This window comes from Emydura macquarii, unplaced genomic scaffold (assembly GCF_026122565.2).
Source record: "Emydura macquarii macquarii isolate MOO-44397 ecotype Brisbane River unplaced genomic scaffold, CSIRO-AGI_Emac_v2 contig_480, whole genome shotgun sequence".
Lineage (NCBI taxonomy): Eukaryota > Metazoa > Chordata > Testudines > Chelidae > Emydura > Emydura macquarii.
The window spans coordinates 9,231,363-9,254,286 of NW_027130617.1; the positions used below are offsets into that span (position 1 = coordinate 9,231,363).

Here is a 22,924-nt window from a genome sequence, read left to right on the forward strand (position 1 = left end):
ACAGACAATTTAGACTTCAGTGGAATAATTAAAGACTGTTCAAAAGAAAAAGAAAATATAGATTTCTAGATGTCAGTCAGTTAATGAAATCACAAAGCTGGCTCTGAGGTGTAATCAGATTTTAATTATAAATGTAATTTTAGTAAGTTTTGAATGCATTAAAATAATGTTACTTTTTCATTACTGAATATTTCCCAGTGGATTTGGCAGGTAGGCTATCTTCTGCACCGATTTACAACCCTATTCAACCCCAGAATTTGGCCTAGTATGTGTAGAATTCAAGTTATGGAAACTTTATAAAGAAATATCTCAAAGGATAGCTCTTCTGAGAAAGCGGGGCTCCTACCAGAAAGGCAAAGGATTAAGAGGACCCATGGGACAAAATTTACAGCCAGTGCAAATATATGCAGCTCCATTGAAGTTTATGGAGTTGCATCCACTTGAGTCAGTGGTGAGTTTGGTCCATTGTCTTGGCCAGGCAAACTATTATATTTTTATATTGGGGCAATTGAAAAATAATATTATTGCACTTCAAAATTAGTTAATATTTTCCCTGATAAGTGTTACTTCTGCATGTACTGTGTATGTGTGCATATAGAATAATATAACTCAAACTGGTAAAAGTAATCAAAACAAAAATATTAGAGAATATAAAAATATTTTAGGCTATTCTTCTAGATTAGAAACAGTCCAGGACCAATGTTTTAGAATGGGGGGAGACTATGCAAATTGATTCAATTCCATCTTGTATGTTAACACAATACACAGCTTGGAGAAGGAAATTTCTACTAAACATACTCAATTAAAATTCTGTTACTGATAGAAAAATTACAGTTTATAGCTCAAAGTTCCCTTCATTTATGGTTACCCAGAGAAAGAAAGAAAAAAAGAGAAAGAATACAAGAAAAAAAGCCTGATTCTAAAACTTAAAAGCAATAGTCAACATTTATAGCAAATCAATTCAGAAGTAATTTACTCTTTTGGGCACTGTATAAATAATAGGCAATATTTCAATTAATTCAGCGTAACCAGCACATTAAAATTGCTTATAGAGTATTCTGATCTCAAGTGCTGTGAAATAAAGTCCTTGGGGTAAGGGATGATATATTGTTACCAAATTATAAAGCAACATGTGATCTAGATTCAGCAAAAGTATTTGTAATGTATGTTCCAAGTGGCTGTTCTGGGTTTGGTTCAACAAGTAGCATTCCTAGTTTCCTGTTCTTTAGACCGTAAATGAGCAACTAAGCTCTCTGCTGATGGTCATCATAGGCTTGAAAGGATAATGTGATTAAATCATGGCTATAGGCCACTAGGAAACAAGCAAATACTGATGTAACCAGATTTGGTGCATACTCAGTAAGAGGTGTTTAGACATCTAACAACATTAGATGTATTTTCCTCTATTCTAGCTGCAACCCATTGATTCATTCCAAGTCTTTTGTTAAACATTATTGGAGACCAACAGACAGTGATAAATATAAGCTTGGTGCAGCAAATTCCGGGTACCAGAAAGGGTTATATTCATAGTGTACACAAAAAGGGGAGTGGGGGATTTACTATTCCACACATGAGAGAAACAGATTAGGGTTGATTGTGATCATCAGGAATTCTGTTTTTATAACAAGTGATTTATCATTTTTGTTTCCTGAGATCCTGATAGTCATTTTCTTTTACATTTGTCTTTTATATTGATTCATTTACCTGGTTATTTAAAACATATTTTTGTTAGAAGTTTATTTTATAGGAGCAGGTCTCCTTCCCAACTACAGTCAACAAAAGAAAAATCCTCTTCTACTGGACCAAATTCTGCTCCCAGTTGTATTGGTTTAAATTTGGAGTAACTCCACTGAAGTCAATAAGGTTATTCTGGATTTTTATACTGAATGTAACAAAGCAGAATTTGGCTTGTTGTGTTTATAACTTTCACATTTAACAAGACTAAAAATCTGTCCAATTTTGGTGGAATTTAAAAAGAAAAAATGTTATTTTACAGTTTTATGGCACCTTTCATCTACAAAGACCCCAGGATGCTTACAGCATGGGTTGACCACTGCTGCTATCCAGAGTCTCATTATAAGGTTGGGTCATAGAGCTTCAACCTGCAAAATGCTGAGCTTTAGGAGTACTCAGCACCTTGCAGGACTGGGCTCCTATGATTTGCTTTTGCTCCCTTTTAAAATCAAGGGTAAAACTCGCTGGAAATTAATCTGACCCCTACATACAGGGATCTTTTCATCCCCTGCTATATTGCAGCCACCTCTGGAGTGACATGCTGTTACTGGATATTTTATTTTTATCTAAGAATGTTTAGGGCATACCATGGTCTCTTTGGTTTTGCCCATGCACAGGTCAGGATATTTATCCGGAAACGTGATGATTAAATACATTGGTGTGCAGTCATCAATCCCTTAGCACGCGCGGCTGAGGAGGCGTCCTGGTCGCGTCGGCGCTGACTGTCGCCAGAGGGCGCTGTCACGCAGCCGGCCATCTGCACAAGAGCCCAAGTGAGGGCAAAAGCTTCGCTGCGGCGGGTGCGCATGCTCACGTGTTTTGGTCACGCGCACTAACCCCAGAGGGCGGCCTAACCTACCTACCTACCAACGGTTGGCGGGTCCTGCCTTTCCTTCGCCCTTCCGCAGGCCCAGAGGGTCGCGCGCCACAGCAGCCCGCCCCGGACTCCGCCTCCCTGCTTCAGCCGCAGCCGCTCGCGCAGCAGCTCCCTCCCCTGCGGCTGTGTAGCCAACGCCGGCCCGCTCCATTGTCCCCGCGCCATGTGACCGGCCGCGGTTACAAAGCACTTTTTCTCCTTAGTCATCGTCGCCCTGCCCTCCCAGCGCAGAGCCGCTCCCGCCCGCCGCCAGGCAGCACCGGCCAAGGCAGCCCGCTCCCGCCGTCGCCCGGAGTCCCCAGGTGCTCCCGCACAAGCGGTCGCTGCCGGTTCCGAGTCCTCAGCTGAAGCCTGCCGAGCCCCAGCAGCAGCGCGCGGCCGGAGTGCGGGCTCACCATGGGGACGGACAGCGGCAGAGCCAGGATCCTCCTGGACCACGCGACCACCCTCAACCTGCAGACCGGCAACCTGCTCAACTGGGGCCGGCTTCGTAAGAAGTGCCCGTCCACCCCCAGCCAGGAGGTGAGGGGGTGGGGGGCTGCCCGCAGCGCCGGTGCCCTGGACCGGGCAGGGAGCGGTCGCTGGCTGCCCGCTAGCCCCAGAGCTGCCGTGAGCAGTGACTTCCGGGGGGGAATGACTCACCTTCTGTAGCCTGGAGATCTGGGCTCCAGCCTCTGTTGGTTCAAGTCCCTGCTCTGCCTAGAGCAGAGTCTTCATACCCCGGCATCCTGAATAAGGCAGAGGAGGGACTCGAACTCCCCTATCCCAAGAGCTCAGGTTTCAAGCTGGAAGCTGTCATACAGGCACAGTTCTCTTTGATGAAAAGGTTCCAAAGGTTTCAGAACTTTTGAAGCCTGACAGTTGCTGGAGAAAGGAATTATTGCCCTCGGGACAGCTCTAATGATTGCTAACGTAGGGCCAGTTTCTGCTGCCTTTCTCATATCAGCACCCCAACTTCATCAGGAGCTAATTATTGGCGGAGGAAGGATTACTTACCTGAGTAAACTAGTAGGATTTGATTCCTCTTTGCCAACCTAGGACACAGCACTTGGGACCAAGTTGCAGTCTTGAGTAAGTAGGTGAACCTCAGTGGACCTGTGGCCGCGTAGGTTAGTTTTGAATTTGGTTTATTGTGGATATTAAAGCTTTATAGTACATAAAATGCTGCATATATTCACTGAAAGCATTTCACCCTAAGGGGCATAGTACTAGCTTCCCACAGGAGTCTGGCTTCGTTGGATTCACTGTAGGGAACCATGGAGAACAGCAGAGAATGCTGGTGCCGAAGGCTCAGTATTGGAGGCATTGGGCTTGTTGCTTTGGCACTGTGAGGTCCTTGGGGTCTAGCACACTAAAGGGGTCATGCCCAGGAGACTAGTTTTAGGCTGGGGCATAGACCAGACCCTGTTACTCTGACAGTCCATCTACTATTAAAAAAAAAAAAAAAATTGCCACCATATTGTGTTCACGTTTTGCCTGAGATGTACCTTATAATAATGGTATGGAATCCTATTACAGCTCTGGTCTTTACTAGTATGGAACAAAGATTAGTGCAAGACTGGGTACTATGTCTGTGTCAGTGTCAAAGAAGGAAGGTATTAACACCCTTTTAACTAGAGTCATAGTAAAACAAGGTTCTTTGGAAAAGTGCTAATGAACTTTAAAAAGTGTATAAAGGGGCCCAAGCAACAGTACTGGAATTCACATATAGAGTAGTTTTAATTGTATGTATATTTTTGGCTATAAAGTAAATATGACCCTTGTGCATTATAAGAAGATGCAATATAGTGCACAGTATGATGATGGTGGTAGTTTTTAGGAAGCTTTGATGTGTGATTTAGTCTTGAGCAGTGGTTCTCAACCTGCAGCCCAATCAGTACACAGCTGTGGCCCATGTGTCATCCTCACAGCCATACAGGTAATATATATATTGTGTGGATACGGTCCATATAATGCACAGAGAGTTGCATATGTGGCCCACAATGGTAAATAGGTTGAGAACAACTGGTCTTGAGACTCAGTTGTAGAAGCATGCTGTCCTCTTCAAAGACTAGAAGCTTATGACACTTGTTAAAATTTTGAAAACTCTTCAGACTGTTTTAAAGCTGTTGTATGTCATATCTCTCCATCACTATCACTTTATTATGTATTTGGTAGAAAAATAATCCCACTAGATTATTGTGGGAATGCCACAGGTTTTGGATTTTATCCATTCTATGAAATACATGAAGATTATCTCAGTATTACCATAGGAAATAGTAGTGGTAGCAGCTATCTAGTAACTTGAGAATCATTCAGTAACAACAAGGATTGTGATTTTTACATGGTTTCTATAATATGAAGGCAACATTACCTGAAATGCATGTTAAAACTAGCCTGCGATTTCTTGACTCCAAAAAAGGGACCCTGTTCATTGAAGTTGTAAACTAACACGGCTCTCTCTTGTTGACTTAAGGTCAAAATTTAGCTTTTATAAGTAACACTTTACAGAACATGTGCTTAATATAAAGGTTACCATTAATTCCTTAGAGGAAAAAATTCTTATAAACAGAAGTATAAGTATTCAGTGTCCTAGGTTATTGAAATCCAAAAGGTAAATAATCAACATTAACTGTGAAAAATTAAGTTAGATTTTCAAATCTAACAATGCTACTTCAATATTCTGAGGTGTTTATTAATTCAGATGAGAATTTGACCAAGATTTGACAAAATGTGAACATGAAGATATGAGCTGAGAAGCCTAACTTTAAGAACCCATTCACAAAAATGGTGGCCAAAATAAACAAACATGCTACGTTTCTTCTTTGAAGAAAATGTTTTTTCTTATTGCCAATTTTATTTGGTGGGTGTAAGAAGGTGGCAGAGTTGTTAATGAGTGATATTTATAATGTACACCTTTAACAGTATTTTGTCTTTGCCCTGAATGAAATGCCTCCCCTGAGGTGCACCAGAACAGTCTCAGTGCAGCCCCACCTCTTTTGTAATAACCGCCCAGAGGCATTAATTCCTGCCTTTTAAGACTTGTGTGCAGTCTACTTGATGCAGAATTTTGATTCTTTCTCTACTATTTCAGATGGTTATAAAACAAACTTTAGACTATTACAGTCACAAGTATTCTTGTGTTTTATTAATTCTTTACATTTGTGGATACCCACTTCTCACCTATTCATTTGGGGCCTATGTTGGCCTTATTATTTATGCAGGATATTACCACAACACTGATTTAACCAGAAATTCCTTTATTAAATCCAAAGGCCAAATGATATTTATACAATTGCGCTAAACACACCTAAATAAGCAGTTTACTACATCTAAACAGTAACAAAACACTTAAGCATTTGATCAAGTTATTTACGAATGGGCTAAACCCAGGGGTTCTTAGACCTATATTGGTTGGCTCCAACTTGGTCTGGCATGTATTAGCAATGAACCCTTTAAGAGTTTACTTTTTTTATACCCTTTAACAAACAAATAAAGTCACTGTCAATTATGGGATCTTAGCTAAGGTCAGATGAAGCAGTTTTTTATCATACATGAAACTATTATTTATTGTGCCTGATACCAAATTAATAATGCTTTAACATTAGTATTTAGAAGGGTCACTACAAGTTTTACACCACGACTCTTGTTTCTCATGGTGGCTGGTTAGTCACATGCTTTAGGCCTATTGCTCATGCTAATATCTCAACTCCATTTAAAACCATCATTCACCCAAATCTAATGTGGGCCTGTATTACTACAGCCTGGCTACTCAAACATACAACTGATGGTAAGATTGGGCCCTTTGTGTTTGAGTAAGTTGTCTTGGGAGACAGCAAGCAAACTGTTGATAGAATGGTAGTAAAAGTATGGGTATCCATAGAGATTTAATAATAACCCAAAAAGAAAAATAGGGCAGTGGCTTACAAATCAGTTGTATGCAGTCCAAGTACAGCCTTTCCAGGTCTCCACAGGATAACTGGCCCCATAGAACATTGTTGGTTAGTAATGTGTTTACTAAAGCATTTGCTGCAGTATGAAACTAACTAAAATGGTGAGATTGTGTAGTAATGATATATCATGATCTGTGTAGTTGTATGATCATGTTCCTAGTCAGTTTAATTCTGCATCTGTGACTTCAGGGAAAGTGTTACTGAAAGATGGGATTCTAATTCTAATCTTTCTTTGGTGATAGGTGATCAGAGGTCACTGGCAATACAAAAAAATGCAGTTAGCAAACACTAGGAGAAAAGAGGAAAAAGACTCTTCTTGTTAGGAGATGGACACCTACTGAATGGTTTATGACTGATCTTGAAGATCTGATTCCAGCATTGTAATATAATGCTCTTCTAATGTCTGATTTAAATTGTTACCTTATACAAGATTTTTATTGTCTTTGCTGAAAGATGGAGATTTCAGGAGTGCTTTTAGATTAGGTAGATTAGAAGGTAGTGCTGACCTGAGATGTTTATGAAGTGCAATACCCTCTGCTTCTGATCAGCTCTTGGTAAAAGAGAAGTGAGAATAAGTCATGTACAAATTAGTTTGGTTCTGCTTACAAGTGACAAATAGAACTTTGAAGTAAGAATCTTTCCTATAGCTTTGTGGATAGCATCCTTGGCCCCCTTCTCTCAATCAGCTCCTCTAACTTTCATATAAATCTTTTTTTTTCCTGTGCAAATATAGCATAACTCTTAAATATGAATTAATAATATAATGAAAATGTTATTTTTATAGCTACGGGACTGCATTGAAAAAACCCTGAATGAATGGAGCTCAAAGATCAGCCACGATTTAAACCAGGTGAGGGATCTACAATTTTGTTGCAAGTAGAATGTAACTGACCAAATATTTTCCCTTTGTCATAATCTGGTTCAATACTTGTGAAATTAAATAGGTTACTGGAAAGACAAATATTGCTTTTGATAGTTTAAACTATTTTGTTCTACAGAAATAAGACTGAATCAGCATAAAGTCCCAGCTAATAAACAAGATTTGTCATTACATATTAGGGGCAAATCTCAGATAGTACAGCCTCATCTTGAAAATTAACTACAGCACATGCATGTGCAAACACATTGAAGTTTTTAAGTTATGGATCCGTTTTGTAAGATCTTGCAGACTAAAGAGTTGGGCCTGGCACTCTTTGGAAGGGAGTTCTCTAAGAGAAATGTTAGGATATTTATTACAGGATGAGTTGCTGATTATTCAGAAGTGCCACTTTTCATTTTGGAAGTGTCAACTTTCAAATAACACAAGGTCCTGACCACTTGACGACATTAAAAATCCTGTGACTTTTTGCGTATTTGTATTCCCCTACTGAAATTTGAAGAAATAAAATGGCCTATTTTATTTGCTCTATGAATCATGTTAAGATATACTTCAGTTAATAAAAAAAAAAAAAAAAAATTCCCTGCAGTTTGATTTGTGTTGTTCACTTCTTGTCTAACATCACTGTGGGCTATTAAACAATTGCTGCATTCCACTGATGAAACAATAGCTGTTATATATGGTTTGCAAGGGGCTTAATGATTTGAGATGAACAGACTATATAAACGTAAGTTGTCAGTCATATTTTTTTTATCTTTTTAATGAAAGTTAATGATTGACCCTTAAAAAACATTAACTAGTGTATCTCCAAATCCCCTCTGAATTATATTGGTAGGTTCAAAGAAACTCTCAAAAACCTTATTTTTAAAATGTTTTGACCATGTAGAATTACCTCTGATTTCATGTGGTTTTTCGTGTTGCATCAAGAATTGCAGAATATTTTTACTTTAGTATAAAAATGCCAAAAAGAACCCTAAAGAAAAGTGACTCTTACAGCAATTGATGGAAGATAAGATTTCAGCATATCTCTTTTTTAAAAAATGTTTATTTTTAAACATTACGTGGAGTGTGGAACCACTGATATTTTTCTGCCTTGACCTGTGGAATTTTCTTTGAAGTTGGTGTGTCTTCCAGTACTTTCAAGTTCCAGTTTCATCTGGAAATACAAAACATTCCTATGTGGTACTTTGTTTCTGATCAATAACCTGGTTTCAGTGTCAACTGTTGACTGATTTTTATAATGAAAAAAATAATGGTCTAGTTTTCATGTTAAACTTAGGCAGTTGTTTAAAACCATTTACAGTCACCCATAATGGTCAGAGGCCTCCTTTTTAGAAACTTACCCTTATTTCCTTAGTTATTCTTTCTACTTCATTCCTTTTGGCTTTATAGCTCACTATTTTCAAGGCCTTCCTTCTACTTCTTAGTCAGGGCTTTCCTTTACATGACATATGTTTCATTAACCAAACTTAAACTAACTTTAATTCTTTAATTTATACTTATCTTACAAATGGGGATAAATGTTGGGGAAATTGTGACTTCATGCATATATGGTTGATGTGCAGTCATTATAGAATATTGGGATGTAGTTTGTAATCAAATATTAGATTGTTTATTACCAAATGAGCCTTTACTTTTCCTGAAGCTTCTTGATGGAAATGGTTATACTCAAAGAAATAAAGAATTAATCCCTTCATCTGCTAGTAGCTGTTAAGCCACTGATGGCCTCACACTGGAAAATGAGGAGTGGTCCCAAAATGTATGGGAGATTGTTATGGAAAAATTAAAACAGTTACGTGCACAGCAAAAGAGGACAAATAGACACTTAGATAACTAGTTACCATTTATTCAATACTCAAAATACATTCATCTGCAATAATAAACAGCCCACCTGTCCAATTTTTTTTGAATATTAACATTTGTTAAATGAGTAAATTGCTTCACTGTAATAAAATCACCAGCAACATGTCCTGACTGGTGTAAAGAGGATCAGGCTGTAATATGGCAACTACCCTCTTAAATAGAGAGATTTGTTTATACTACTTTGTTTCTCAAAACCAAAAAAGTAAGCTCAGTATTGTAACAACTGGCATTTTTTCCTGATGCTTACATAACAAGGATTTGTAAATATATTAAAACTTCCTAAATAGTTTATTTTTAAAAATGACATTGGTGTCATAAATATCCCGAACAAAGGGTTATAAATCCAGGAAACGTTGATTTAATGTTACATTTTAGATATCTTTGAAGTGTTAAGATGTGGAAATGCAGAGTTGGGGAATCAAACAGCTTTAGCTCTGCTCTGTGGGTGATGCCATGCAATAATCATGATTATGATTAAGGTATTTTGTTGTTTGTGGTCTCATTAGATTGACTTCCAAAGAAACATTAGAACACTTACTTTAACAGTGCGTTTCCACACCATAACATGCTTTGATTTCTAAGTGTAATGTTAACTCTGAATTTCCTGAATTGATAACATTTGAATTTTGGAGAATTAAAACAACCATGTTTTTTACATCCTCACACACACAAACATAACTCCATTTTAACATAATTTTTGTTGTGAATTTCCTATTTTATTGAAGAATTTATACATGAACATGTTACCATGTCATATTTGTAATGATTTAATGATATGAAGTATCAACCATAAATCTTCCATTTTAATTTCTGGACATTCTTACTGGCATACTCTGACCTGCTCCAGAATGGGGTGAAGGAGCGGGAGCACACTAAGTTAATAACTGCTTTGTTTTGCCAGAGTAGTACAAAGCAGCCTGTATACTCTTTAGTTTTCCCCCTCCTTCCTGTCCTTCAAATTTCCCCTTTCTCTCGCACCTTCCTACATTTCCCTGTACACACATACCTAGTTTTCCTTTCCTCCTGCCCTTTCTTGAGTAGAGGTGGAACATTTTTACCATTTTTTCATAACTGAAGGTGTCAGTCTGTCATCAGAGCCTAGGAGATAAAATTGTTCCCATCATCAAAACTCAGAGTTGCTTTCTCTCTCAAAATAGCTGCCATTTTCCAAAATAGCTGCTCACGATGAGAGTAAAGCCACACTGTCCTTGTGTTAGTAGCCTACGCTGTCAGGTGGCCATCAACTGAGAACAGCTTTGGCGTCAATCCCATTTACAGTGATGCGAAATGGCAGCCAATTTGAAAGACAGCAGTTTGTGGAGTTCTCCAGAAGAACATTATTAATCCTGTGCTAAAGGAGAAACTTTCAGTTATTAAGTATAACTGGAGAAAAAAACTATTAATTCTAATCCTCCCTCCTTTCTTCAAATGTAGTTGATTCATTAGATTTCAGTAAATTTTAAACTGTATGGAAAGTTTCCCTTTATTTCGTTTCCCAAAATATGGTCTGGCACATGGCACATAGTTGTTTGTAAGTTAAATTAAAGTTAATTTTAAGTAATAAAATAATTGATTTACTAGTGAATTATGAGAAACTTCATATTCCAAATAAGTTCTGTAAATTGGGGTAGGATATGTTGTGTTTACTTCAATGGTTAATAGTTAGGATGTATAGGGATGCAAAACCACACTCTGAAGTTCTCCAGAAGCTGGGAGTGGGTGACGGGATGGATCACTTGATGATTACTTCTTCTGTTCATTCCATCTGAAGTACCTGGCATTGGCCACTGTCGAAAGACAGGATATTGGGCTGGATGGGCCATTGGTCTGACTAGGGTTACCAGATAGCAAGTGTGGAAAAATTGGGATGGGAGTGGGGGGGTGGGAGGCAATAGGCGCCTATATAAGAAAAAGACCCAAATATCATGACTGTCCCTATAAAATTGGGACATCTGGTCATCCTAGATCTGGCTGTTCTTAGGTTCTTCTGCTTTAAGTTCAGAGCTCCGCTCAACCTTGACTATGAAACCATAAGTAGGACTTCTAAAATATTTTGTTTCTAATTTTTGTTCTGGGGATTTACTCTTGTTTTGTGGCTCCCTCTCACCTGAGTTGAGAACAGCAGCATGGAGGGATGGTGAGCCTAGTTGCACATGTTCTGGTAGCTTAGCCGAGTATCATGGGAGGAGAGAAGAGAAGCGAAGCTTGAACAGTCGGCTTCACATTATGGACCCCTGTGGGAGCTGAAAGAATGCAGGTGGCTTTCAAGAACCCATATACTACTTTACTAGCAGCCTCAAAAGGAACTCTGTATTTAAGGACAGGGACAGACCTCGTCATATAACTCTCGCTTGGCCTACACTTAAGTTAGGTTGACCTAGCTATGACACCATGACCCCTGGGGCAGATGTGGCTATGCTGATGGAAGAATTCTTCTGTCGACTGCTCAGAGAGGTGGATTATCTACAGCAATGGAAAAACCCATTCTGTTGATATAGAAAACAGTTACATTATGGTGCTACAACAGAACAGCTCAGTGCTGTAGCTGTGCTGCGGAAGCATCTGTACTGTAGATTTGGCCTTTCTCTTACCTGTTACACACTCCTTCTCTACCTTGGCCTTGAAGTAGGCTAAGGTGTGGAAGCACTGGGTTACTTCCTTTATTGCATTTTATGCATCCCAGGTGTAAGTCTTTTGTTGAAACAGTTAATGCATTCTTCAGAGGATTATTAATTTCTGATATTGACAAACTGCTCCTAAATGTCATGTATTTACTGCAGGAAATGCCAGATGTCCTGGAATGTACTGTAGCTCAAGCAATAGAAAAGATAAATCCTGAAGAAAGGGAAGAATTGAAAGTGTCAGGTAAGGAATGGAAAAAAAATACCCTTTGCAGAATATACTTAAAATTTAGGGAACTTAAAATAATTAAATAGGTTTGCTCTGGCTAGCAGGTTGTTTGCTTGGGTTTGGTAGCAGGATCTGTTTAGTGGGAGCAGGGCTTGTGACTTAAGTTTCTTCATTAATATAATTATTAAGTAAGGGTGTGTCTGGGATGGGAAGAGGAGGAAAAGAGGAGAGTGGAAATGAAAAGTGTGTGTGTGTGGGGGGGAAATCTGTAAAAGGACATACTGAGTAACCTGATGTGACAGTGTGCGCCCTACTGTTCAAAAATGCCTGAGGGTAAGTCTATACAGGGATGAAAATACCCGCAACTGGCCCAGTTCAGCTGACTTGGGCTTGCAGAGCTTGGGTTCCTGGGCTGAAAAATTGCTGTGTAGATATTGAGGTTCGGGCTGGAGCCTAAGCTTTGGGACCCTGAGAAGGTGGAGTGGCCCAGACCGCAGGTGCCAGCCCAGTCCAAACATCTACACAGTAATTTTTAGCCCCCAGAGCTGAAGCCCTGTGAGTGACCCAGGCCAGCCCTAGCTATGCCCCAGGGCTTTTATCCTCCAGCAATCCCTGGCTGTTGGAACTGTCTTTGGATCTGTTCCAGCTAGGGGCTGGTGTACACATAGCTTGAGCAGTAATTGAACTAAATCCTTAGGCCTACACTAGGAAGTTAGGTTGGTATAACTATGTTGCCCGGGGTATGAAAAATCCACAACCCTGAATGATGCAGTGTAGACAGTGCTATGTCAATGGGATAATTTTGTCGATCTAGCTACTGCCTCTTTGGGAAGTGGAGTACCTATGCTGATGGGAGGATCCCCCACGGTGGCATAGGTAATGTCTTCACTGAAGCACTTCAAAGGTTTGTGTAGACATACCCTTAGGCTTGTCTACACTAGCACTTATGCCAGCAACATTTCTGTTATTCAGGGATGTGAAAAAACACCACCTGAGCGACATAAATTTTGCTGGCATAAGTGCTTGTGTGGACATATGTGCTTGTGTGGTTTTATTAGGTCAGCAGGAGAGCTCTCTCCCATTGACATAACGCGACTACACAAACGCTCTTACTGTGCTGCTGTAAGTTTTAAGTGTAGACTAGCCCTTAAGTTCGTAAACAAACTAAACTAAATCAGTGTAAGGTACTCTTAGCCCAGTTTGAGAGCCCACACTGGTGAGTTGCACTGACTTAATTAAATCAGTTTCTAAACAGGTTTAGTTAAATTGGTGCTCAAGCTGCATAGGCCAGTTCTTAAGGAGCTCTGAGGCTTCCCTATGTTGCCCTGGGGATGAAATGGCTCTTGGCATATCTGAGCATTGTTGGGGAGTGCATGGGTGGCATAAAGATTCTGCAACTAGCTTGGCTGGACCCAAAGTTCTGGCTGCATCTCTTCACTATTTTTTTTTTTTAAAGTGTGTGGATGCACATTTTTATATTGAACACCTCATGAGCAGTCCAAGGATAAGTCTGCAGATAGTGTTATAGAAAGGACCCATGTGGTGGTGTTATAAGCAGAATATCCATAAATGTTATCTTTCAGTACCTGATAAGCCAAATGACACCAGTACAAACTTTCAGGTCTTTATTTAGGATGAGTCAGAATTTGGTTGCTATTCACTGAAATGGCCTGTATTTACATGCCTAGATACTCTGTGTATCTTGTCACTATTTCATCTTCCCCAAGCAGATTTTAAATGCATTTTTGCAAACCTTTGCCTCCTTTTTTCTTTAACATCAGGGTTGTCCAAAAAATGACTAATACATCCTCTAATTAAGGAATAACACTAGAAGCGCAATTCTGTTATAATGATTTCTCCGTGTGGAATATGATGAATTTGAGGTGGGAAGGTCAAACTATGATATATGGTGAACTCTGAGCCTCAGTAAGTTGGCAAGGGAGGTCTGTTGGCTCTATGAGGTTAACTGTTTTAAAAACAAACAAACTTGTAATTATGATTGCTGCTTAAAGTACCAAAACACTTAGACAGGTAAAACAGAGATTTGAGAGATCACCCTTATTAGGTAACTTCCTGTCTTAAGAGACCTTCTGAAGATATCTCCAAAATGCACTGAGTACATTTCCGTTTCACCTTTCAGAACACCACCATTAAACATTTTTCAGTTCTTCGAGTAGTGTCCCTGTGGGTGCTCTATTTCAGGTGCTCCACTCCACGTGCTGGCACATCCTTGCGTCCTTCATTGGAGATTTTGTCAGCAGTGCCCATCTGGGTTGTGCATGCACCGTCCCCATCTTGCAGCACCATTGGTGTCCTTTTTGGTGCACATGACCCAACTCCCTCAGTTCTTTCTCAACTCTCTGGTCTGAGATGGAGCCCTCAGCAGCTCTTCGCAGCCTGTTTGAGAAATCTTTATTAAACTCTTCCCCCCTCCCGTAACGTTAGTCAGTTTACCTGCAGTTTAAAGACTAGTTTACCTCAATCCTTCCCTGCCCCCCCAAAAAAATTTCTCTCGGACTTACCACGTAGTTAATAGAAATATCAGGGCTCTCCTGGCTTCAAAGGGTGTGCCTCATGCAGGAACGCTATGCCGGCTTCGGATGGGCAATCGGGGTGCATCAGATGCCTAGGCGAAGGGCATATCGCCCAGAAATGCATCCATTGCAAGAACTTGAAATCCAGAGCCAGGCATGACAGGGACCTCTGCCTGAAGCTAATACTTACGGAGAAGTCTCAGAGATCTGCCTCAGACCCTGGACAGGATAACAGCTCATCAGAGGATAAGACTAGAAAAAGGCACTCTACTCCATTGACAACGGAGCAGACCAAAAGAAGGTCACTGGGAATGGACAAAGGATTTGATACCAAAGAGGCTCCAGGTTCCTCTGGTACAATGACCTCCATGACAAGGAAGGACTCTTACAGCTCCAGAAATAACAGTCTGCAAAATGGCGGTAACTGCCACTACATCATTACCGACCTAAGCACCAACATGCAGCACGGCACCAGCACACACCAAGATGACAGCATCAGCACCGATTATACCTGTTTGGACTTCCATGGTTTGCTCCACCAGTCCCATATCGCATGCACTGACCTGGATAGGACACCTACCTGGTCTGCTTATTTGACATCGCACAGAACTCCATCAAACTCTCAGAGATACAGGGAAAGGTCACCTAATAGACCTACTCTAACAGGACCCAAAACAACTGGTCCTATAGAGGAACAGGAAAACAGGAGGAGAGTGCAGAGCAAGAAATAACTCCACCTGCACACAATTCATCCTCGTCACCTGATGAGGCCATAGTTTCATAGAATCATAGAATATTAGAGTTGGAAGGGACCTCAGGAGGTCATCTAGTCCAACCCCCTGCTCAAAGCAGGACTAACCTCAGCTATATCATCCCAACCAGGGCTTTGTCAAGCCTCACCTTAAAAACCTCTAAGGATGGAGATTCCACCACCTCCCTAGGTAACCCATTCCAATGCTTCACCACCCTCCTAGTAAAAAACTTTTTCCTAATGTCCAACCTAGACCTCCCGCCCTGCAACTTGAGACCGTTGCTCCTTGTTCTGTCATCTGCCACCACCGAGAACAGCCTAGCCCCATCCTCCCTGGAACCCCCTTTCAGGTAGTTAAAAGCCGCTATCAAATCCCCCTCACTCTTCTCTTTTGCAGACTAAACAAGCCCAGTTCCCTCAGCCTCTCCTCATAAGTCCTGTGCTCCAGCCCCCTAATCATTTTGGTTGCCCTCTGCTGCACTCTCTCCAACTTGTCCACATCCTTTTTGTAGTGGGGGGCCCAAAACTGGACATAATATTCTAAATGCGGCCTCACCAATGCCGAATAGAGGGGAATAATCACTTCCCGTGACCTGCTGGCAATGCCCCTCCTAATGCAGCCCAATATGCCATTAGCCTTCTTGACAACCAGGGCACACTGCTGACTCATATCCAGCTTTTTATCCACCGTTACCCCCAGGTCCTTTTCTGCAGAGCTGCTGCCCAGCTCGTCGGTCCCCAGTCTATAGCTCTGCATGGGATTCTTCCTTCCTAAGTGGAGGACTCTGCACTTGTCCTTGTTGAACCTCATTAGATTTCTTTTGGCCCAATCCTCCAGTTTGTTTAGGTCACTCTGTATCCTATCCCTACCCTCCAGGGTATCTACCACTCCCCCCAGCTTAGTGTCATCCGCAAACTTGCTGAGGGTGCAATCTACCCCATCCTCCAGATCATTAATAAAGATGTTGAACAAAACCGGCCCCAGGACCGACCCCTGGGGCACTCCGCTTGTGACCGGTTGCCAGCTAGACATGGAGCCATTGATCACTACTCGTTGAGCCCTATGCTCTAGCCAGTTCTCTATCCATTTTATAGTCCATTCATCCAACCCATACTTCTTTAACTTGCTGATAAGAATACTGTGTGAGACAGTATCAAAAGCTTTGCTAAAGTCAAGGTATATCACATCCACCGCCTTCCCTACATCCACAGAGCCAGTCACCTCATCATAGAAAGCAATCAGGTTGGTCAGGCATGACTTTCCCTTGGTGAATCCGTGTTGACTGTTCCTGATCACCTTCCTCTCCTCCAAGTGCCTTAAAATGGATTCCTTAAGGACCTGCTCCATGATTTTTCCAGGGATTGAAGTGAGGCTGACCGGTCTGTAGTTCCCCGGATCCTCTTTCCTCCCTTTTTTGAAGATGGGCACTATATTTGCTTTTTTCCAGTCCTCAGGGACCTCCCCCTGTTCCCACGAGCTTTCAAAGATAATAGCCAATGGCTATTTCCACACCTCTGACGACTGTAGATGACTTTAAGCAGTTCCAGGAACTGTTTAACAGGGTGGCTGACAGCTTGGAGATTCCACTCCAGGAGGTGGCAAGTTCACAACATAAATTACTGAGAATACTGCAGACCTTAGCTTCTTCTAAAATTGCCCTTTCGATGGATGATGCCCTTATGGAGCCAGCAATTAGCATCTGGCAAACGTCCGCCACCATTCCTCCTACTTGTAAAAGGGCTGGTAAAAAGTGTTCTGTTTCTGCTAAAGATAACGAGTGTCTCTTCACCCACCCAGCTCCTAATTCACAAGTCATAGAAGCTGCTAACCAGAGGAACAAACAATATTATCACAGATCAACACCTCACAACAAAGAGAATAAAAGATTGGATTTACTTGGCAGGAAAACCTACACATCAGCTACCCTACAATTGAGAGTAGCAAATTATGCTGCATTATTGTCAAATTATGACCACGACAGTTACGCAAAGATGTCTGAGTTTATTTGAATACATCCTGGAGGACAGAAAACAACAGTTTCAGTTTCTGATAAAAGAAGGACAATTGGTTGCAAGAACCACACTGCAGGCTTTCTTCAATGTTGCGGACACCGCAGCTAGAACAGTTGCAACTGCCGTCATCATGTGTAGGGCATCATGGCTTCCCTCCACAGCCCTTCCTAAACAACTACAGGCAACGATCAAGGATCTTCCCTTTGACAAGGTAAAGCTCTTTGCAGATAAGACCGATGAAGTCATGCATACCATGAAAGATTCTAGGGCTACACTCTGCACGGAATCTACACACCTGCAACAAGGAGAACCTTTAGGTACCAGCCATATAACTCCAGGTACCAACATTACTCACAAAACAGATAGTATGAGCAACCATGCTCCTGACAAAGGCCCCAGCGACACTGACAGACAACCAACAGCCATCAACATCTCAGGCTGCCCCTCCAAAACAACAATTTTGAGGACTTGGTCAAGGGTCTGTACAACTACCCCTGCCTGCTAAAGCCAGAGCCCCTAACATCCACCATCTTGTTCAGACATCTCCTACGCCTCTTTTACCAACACTGGGTGAGCATAACAGACAAATGGGTACGAGAAATTATCCAATCTGGGTATACTATCCTCCATACCTACAATCCAAATCCCTTCCCTGTTGTTCTTCAAGGACCCATCTCACGAGCATCTATTACAAGAGGAGATAGAACATTTCTAGGTGCCATAGAGCATGTCCCCTCCCAACACAGAGGCAGAGGCTTCTATTCCCATTGCTTCCTCACCCAAAAGAAGACCGGAGGTTGGAGACCCATTTTGGACTTAAAAAAACTGAACAAACTTATAAGGATAAAAAAATTCAGGATGGTCACTCTGGCTATCATATTACTGGCGCTGGAACAGGGGGACTGGTTTGCAGCCCTTGATCTTCAGGATGCATATTTCCACATTACTATTTACCCAGTCCACAGAAGATTCCTAAGGTTCACACTAGGCAACCACCACTATGAATAGATGGTGTTACCCTTTGGCCTTTATACTGCCCCAAGGGTCTTCTCCAAGATACTGGCAGTCATAGCAGCCTACCTTCGCAGACTAGGGATCACCATATTCCCCTATCTGGATAATTGCCTGTTAAGAGCACGCACATACATGGGGGCCATTCAAGCAATTCACACGATAAGGACATTATTTCATACATTAGGGCTGATGATGAACGACAAAAAATCCACCCTACAGCCTGTGCAATGACTAGAGTTTATAGGTGCACACCTGGATTCTCTCACTGCCAGGGCATTCCTACCAAAAACGAGATTCAACATCATTGTGAATCTGGAATCTATAATAGAAAAAAGTCCAATCTTGGACGTATGCACATGCCTCCAAATGCTGAGTCATATGGCAGCCACCACCTTTGTAGTACAACATGCACTATTGCACATGCGAGCCCTCCAAATGTGTCCTGCAACAGTTTACAAACCACATGAGCAATCATTATACAAAACTGTGGTAATGCCAAAAAAGATGAAAGAATAATTAAAATGGTGGACCCCAACCAACAACCTTCAAACAGGAATTCCGTTCATACGGGAAACATCCTCCCTCATGATCGCTATGGATGCATCACTAATTGGATGGGGAGTGCACTTACAAGAACAAACACACTGTTCAAGGAAAATTGTCAATACAGGAAATTGCATATAAATCTACTGGAGTTACGTGCCGTCCACAATGCCTGTCTACATTTTCTACGTTTCATAGCAGGAAAAACTGTAAAAATAGTGATAGACAATACTGCGTATATGTTCTATATCAATTGGCAAGAAGGTGCAAGAGCCAACTCCCTATGCTCAGAAGCCATAAGGCTATGGAATTGATTCATATGCCACAATATCCACATTTCAGCGGCATACTTACCCAGTATTCAGAACACCACCACAGACAATCTGAGCAGACAATTTGGCAACAATCACGAATGGAAATTACACAATGAAGTCCAGGAAAACATATTTCAACAATGGGGTTATCTATTTGTGGCAACAATGAACCACAAGTGCTGTTACTTCTGCTCAAGAGCAGGTCTGGTCAGAGGCTTGATGGGGGATGCATTCCTTATCAACTGGAATACAGGTCTCCTTTATGCATTTCCATTATATCCAAAACCATACACAAAATACGCAAAGACAAAGCGAAGGTGATAACAACACCAGCGTGGCCCAGACAAACATGGTTTACTTACCTGACACAAATGTTGATTCACACACCAATCTCTCTCCCACTATTTGAGGATCTCCTCTTCCAGGACAAGGGACGCATTGTCCATCCGCACCTGAAGAAGTAACACCTCACAGCATGATTCCTATCTCATTCCTACAAACTGAACTACAATTTTCAGAACCAATAAGGCATATTTTACTGAATAGCAGAAAACCTGCCACTAGGAAAACTTACCTTCAAAAATGGCGTAGGTTCTCCTTATGGTGTCAACCGAAGCAGATAAACGCAATAGTAGCGCCAATCCCTATTATGTTGGACTATCTCCTGGAAATAAAAAAAAGCAGGATTATCAATTAACTCAAAGTACACCTAGCAGCTATTACTACCTTCCATGATCTCATAAATGATACCACAGTCTCCGCACACCCAATTGTGAAACGTTTCATGACTGGCATACAAAACGTACCCAGACATACGTTCTCCCATAGTACCTTGGGACCTCAATTTAGTACTAAGGACCATCTTCAAGCCACCATTTGAGCCCTTGGTGACTTGTTTGTTAATGCACATGTCAATGAAGGTATAATTTCTAGTGGCAATCACATTGGCACGACCTGTAAGTGAGCTCAGAGTGCTTACAGCCCACCCACAATATACAATATTTCATAAAGATAAGGTGACACTTCGAGCTTATCCGAAATTCCTCCCCAAAGCGACGTCAGCATTCCACCTTAAACAAAGCATTCACTTACCTACAAAACCCCATGCTAATGCATGGGATGCAGCCCTCCATATGCTGGTCACCAAACCAGCCTTTGCATTTTGCCTAGAGAGAACAAAACCATTCAGGAAATCCTCCCAAACTTTTCGTGTCAATTACAGAACGTTCCAAAGGCAATGCCATATCCACCCAAAGGCTATCAAAGTGGATTTCCAGCTGCATCCACACATGCTACACATAGTCAGGGATAACACCACCCCAAACGATCAAGACAAAATTCAACCAGATCAATCTCTACATCAACAGCCTTCTTACATAATGTACCAATCACAGAAATATGCAAAGCAGCTACCTGAGCTTCGACCCACACTTTCATAAAGCATTACGCAATTGATCAGGCATCAAGATATGATGCAGCAATCACTTTCAGTACTCTCCTCCATTCAGCCTAACAACTCCAAAGTTCCCTCCGCCAGCTAAGGGCATTACTCAAGAGTCACCTGGAGTGGAGCACCCACAGGGACGCTACTCAAAGAAGAGAGGGTTACTCACCTTGTGCAGTAACTGAGGTTCTTTGAGATGTGTGTCCCTGTGGGTGCTCCACTACTCACCCTCTTCCCCTCTACTTCGGAGTTAAGTGTTACGGCTCCACGGTAGAGAAGGAACAAAGGGTCGGGTCGCACATGCCGAAAGAAGCGGCAACAGCACCTCAAGACGGGGACGGCACATGCACGACCTGGACAGGCACTGCTGACAAAATCTCTGATCAAGGATACAAAGACGTGCCAACACCTGGAGTTGAGCACCCACAGGGGGACACATCTCAAGTAACCTCAGTTACTGCACAAGGTGAGTAACCTCTCTTCCTTAAGTGGCTAGCGTGTGTCCTAAGCACTCTTCATTAGTTCTTGCCAAAATGTAAGATTTATACAATGCTAGTATATAGCTGGAAATGTACCTGCTTTGTACATTTTACTGTGTATTCTCTAATAGCTGGATCTGGTTTTGTTATTAACTCTCATTTCTTTGGTGTGCAGCAAAACTGTTCGTTGCAGGGTCAAATTCTTCTTCAATCAGAGATGCAGTTGATATGGGTAAGTGCAAAATTGAAACTTGTGTGCAAGACTTTCTTCTTTCTGATTGTTACAAAAATTCTTCAATTTGTGATGCTTGGGTTTCAAGTTGTTTTCCTCTCTATGCTGAAGAGGAGGATTTGGCATTTTCCTTGATCTATTCTGCAATTTTTCTAGCAGTCGGAACTTTGTAATACTCAAAGTAAAATGGCCAAGATTACTAATTTAAGGTCTAATTTATATGTTGGTTTAGTTCATATACATTTATTAAATATAACATAGAATCTTAGCTCCCCAAACTTCAACTGGATGTCTGTGGGCAGTCCATTGTCCTGGCAGGAACAAGGGCCCACGTGTGGACCTAATTGCAGGAGTAAAGTCTTTTTATACCAAATTAATTTTTAAAAATAACTGGTTAGCATAAAATTGGTTCCATTGTCAGATGCTGTTGTTGAAACAGTAAATGTTTTCTGATTTTAATCTATTCCATGCCTACTTCTGAACACTATAGAAATTGCAATATTGATGTCTTGTATTCTATAAGATACTTATTTCAGCAATGTAATATTAATGCTGCAACAGCAAATTTTAAACATCTGTTTTATTAAAAGTGAACGTAATGCTAATAAAAGGTGTTATACTGACAGCATCTGTCTGAAGTTTTGTTCCTCCAAAGAGGAGTGAAGGTATGTATCGCAAATTCTTAAAGGAAACGAGCAAGAACACTGACCTATATTCCATCTTAAGAGTTCATTGGGTATGAAGGATTCTTGATGGTTAGAAAATGTCTAATTCTCTTGTCTTTTGATGCTTTCTTAAAATTTGCTTGACAAATGTGTTTGAAAATCCTGGAATCACTTGTAAAAGCATTTTGATTTTTAAAGACAGACGTCTTATAGATGGTGAACATCTTACTTAATTTTACTTTAGTACTTTTTAAATCTTTGAACATATAAAATTGATATGTACACTTTTTTCAAAGGCATCAAAATCTAATGGCTAACAGATTTAATAGCATTTTACAGAAAACCATTTAAGGGGTAGGAGACCAGGTATAGCCATAGATGAAAATTGCAAATTAGAAATGGATTGAGTAAAGTACTATAATTAGAATTTCTGTATTCTTTTGACTATTAATAGATTCTGCTCTGCTAACATACAAGGTAAACTAGAAGACTGTTCATAATGAATGTAATTCAGATTATACATTTGTTGATGGACTTTGCCCTTTCTCAAATCTATGTTAACCTGGGCAAGTCAACAGAGGGTGGAAAAATGTCACTTTGAGAATATACCTACACTGATTTTGGAGTGTGATTCCCAACTCGTTAGACATGCTTGTGGTAGTTCTTTTTGAGTAAAGGAGAGTAAAAATAGTAATGTAACTGTGAAGCACGGGTAGCAATGAGCGTTGTCACGAGCTATATGTGCTGAGTACCTATGGGGGTTCAAGCGGGTTTGTACTGGGCACAGCTAGCCATGCTGCTA

At 41.0% G+C, this 22,924-nt stretch overlaps 1 protein-coding gene across 1 annotated transcript in view; it reads left to right on the forward strand.

Annotated features, from left to right (window-relative positions):
- Positions 1–2,529: 2,529 nt before the first annotated feature.
- Positions 2,530–22,924, forward strand: part of GCLM (glutamate-cysteine ligase modifier subunit) — a 28,679-nt gene continuing 8,284 nt past the window's right edge. The window contains exons 1-4 of the mRNA XM_067538440.1: positions 2,530–3,133; positions 7,328–7,393; positions 12,064–12,148; positions 21,401–21,457. Of these exons, the coding sequence (XP_067394541.1) occupies positions 3,008–3,133; positions 7,328–7,393; positions 12,064–12,148; positions 21,401–21,457 (334 nt within the window). The 5' untranslated portion in view covers positions 2,530–3,007. The remainder of the gene's footprint in view (positions 3,134–7,327; positions 7,394–12,063; positions 12,149–21,400; positions 21,458–22,924) is intronic.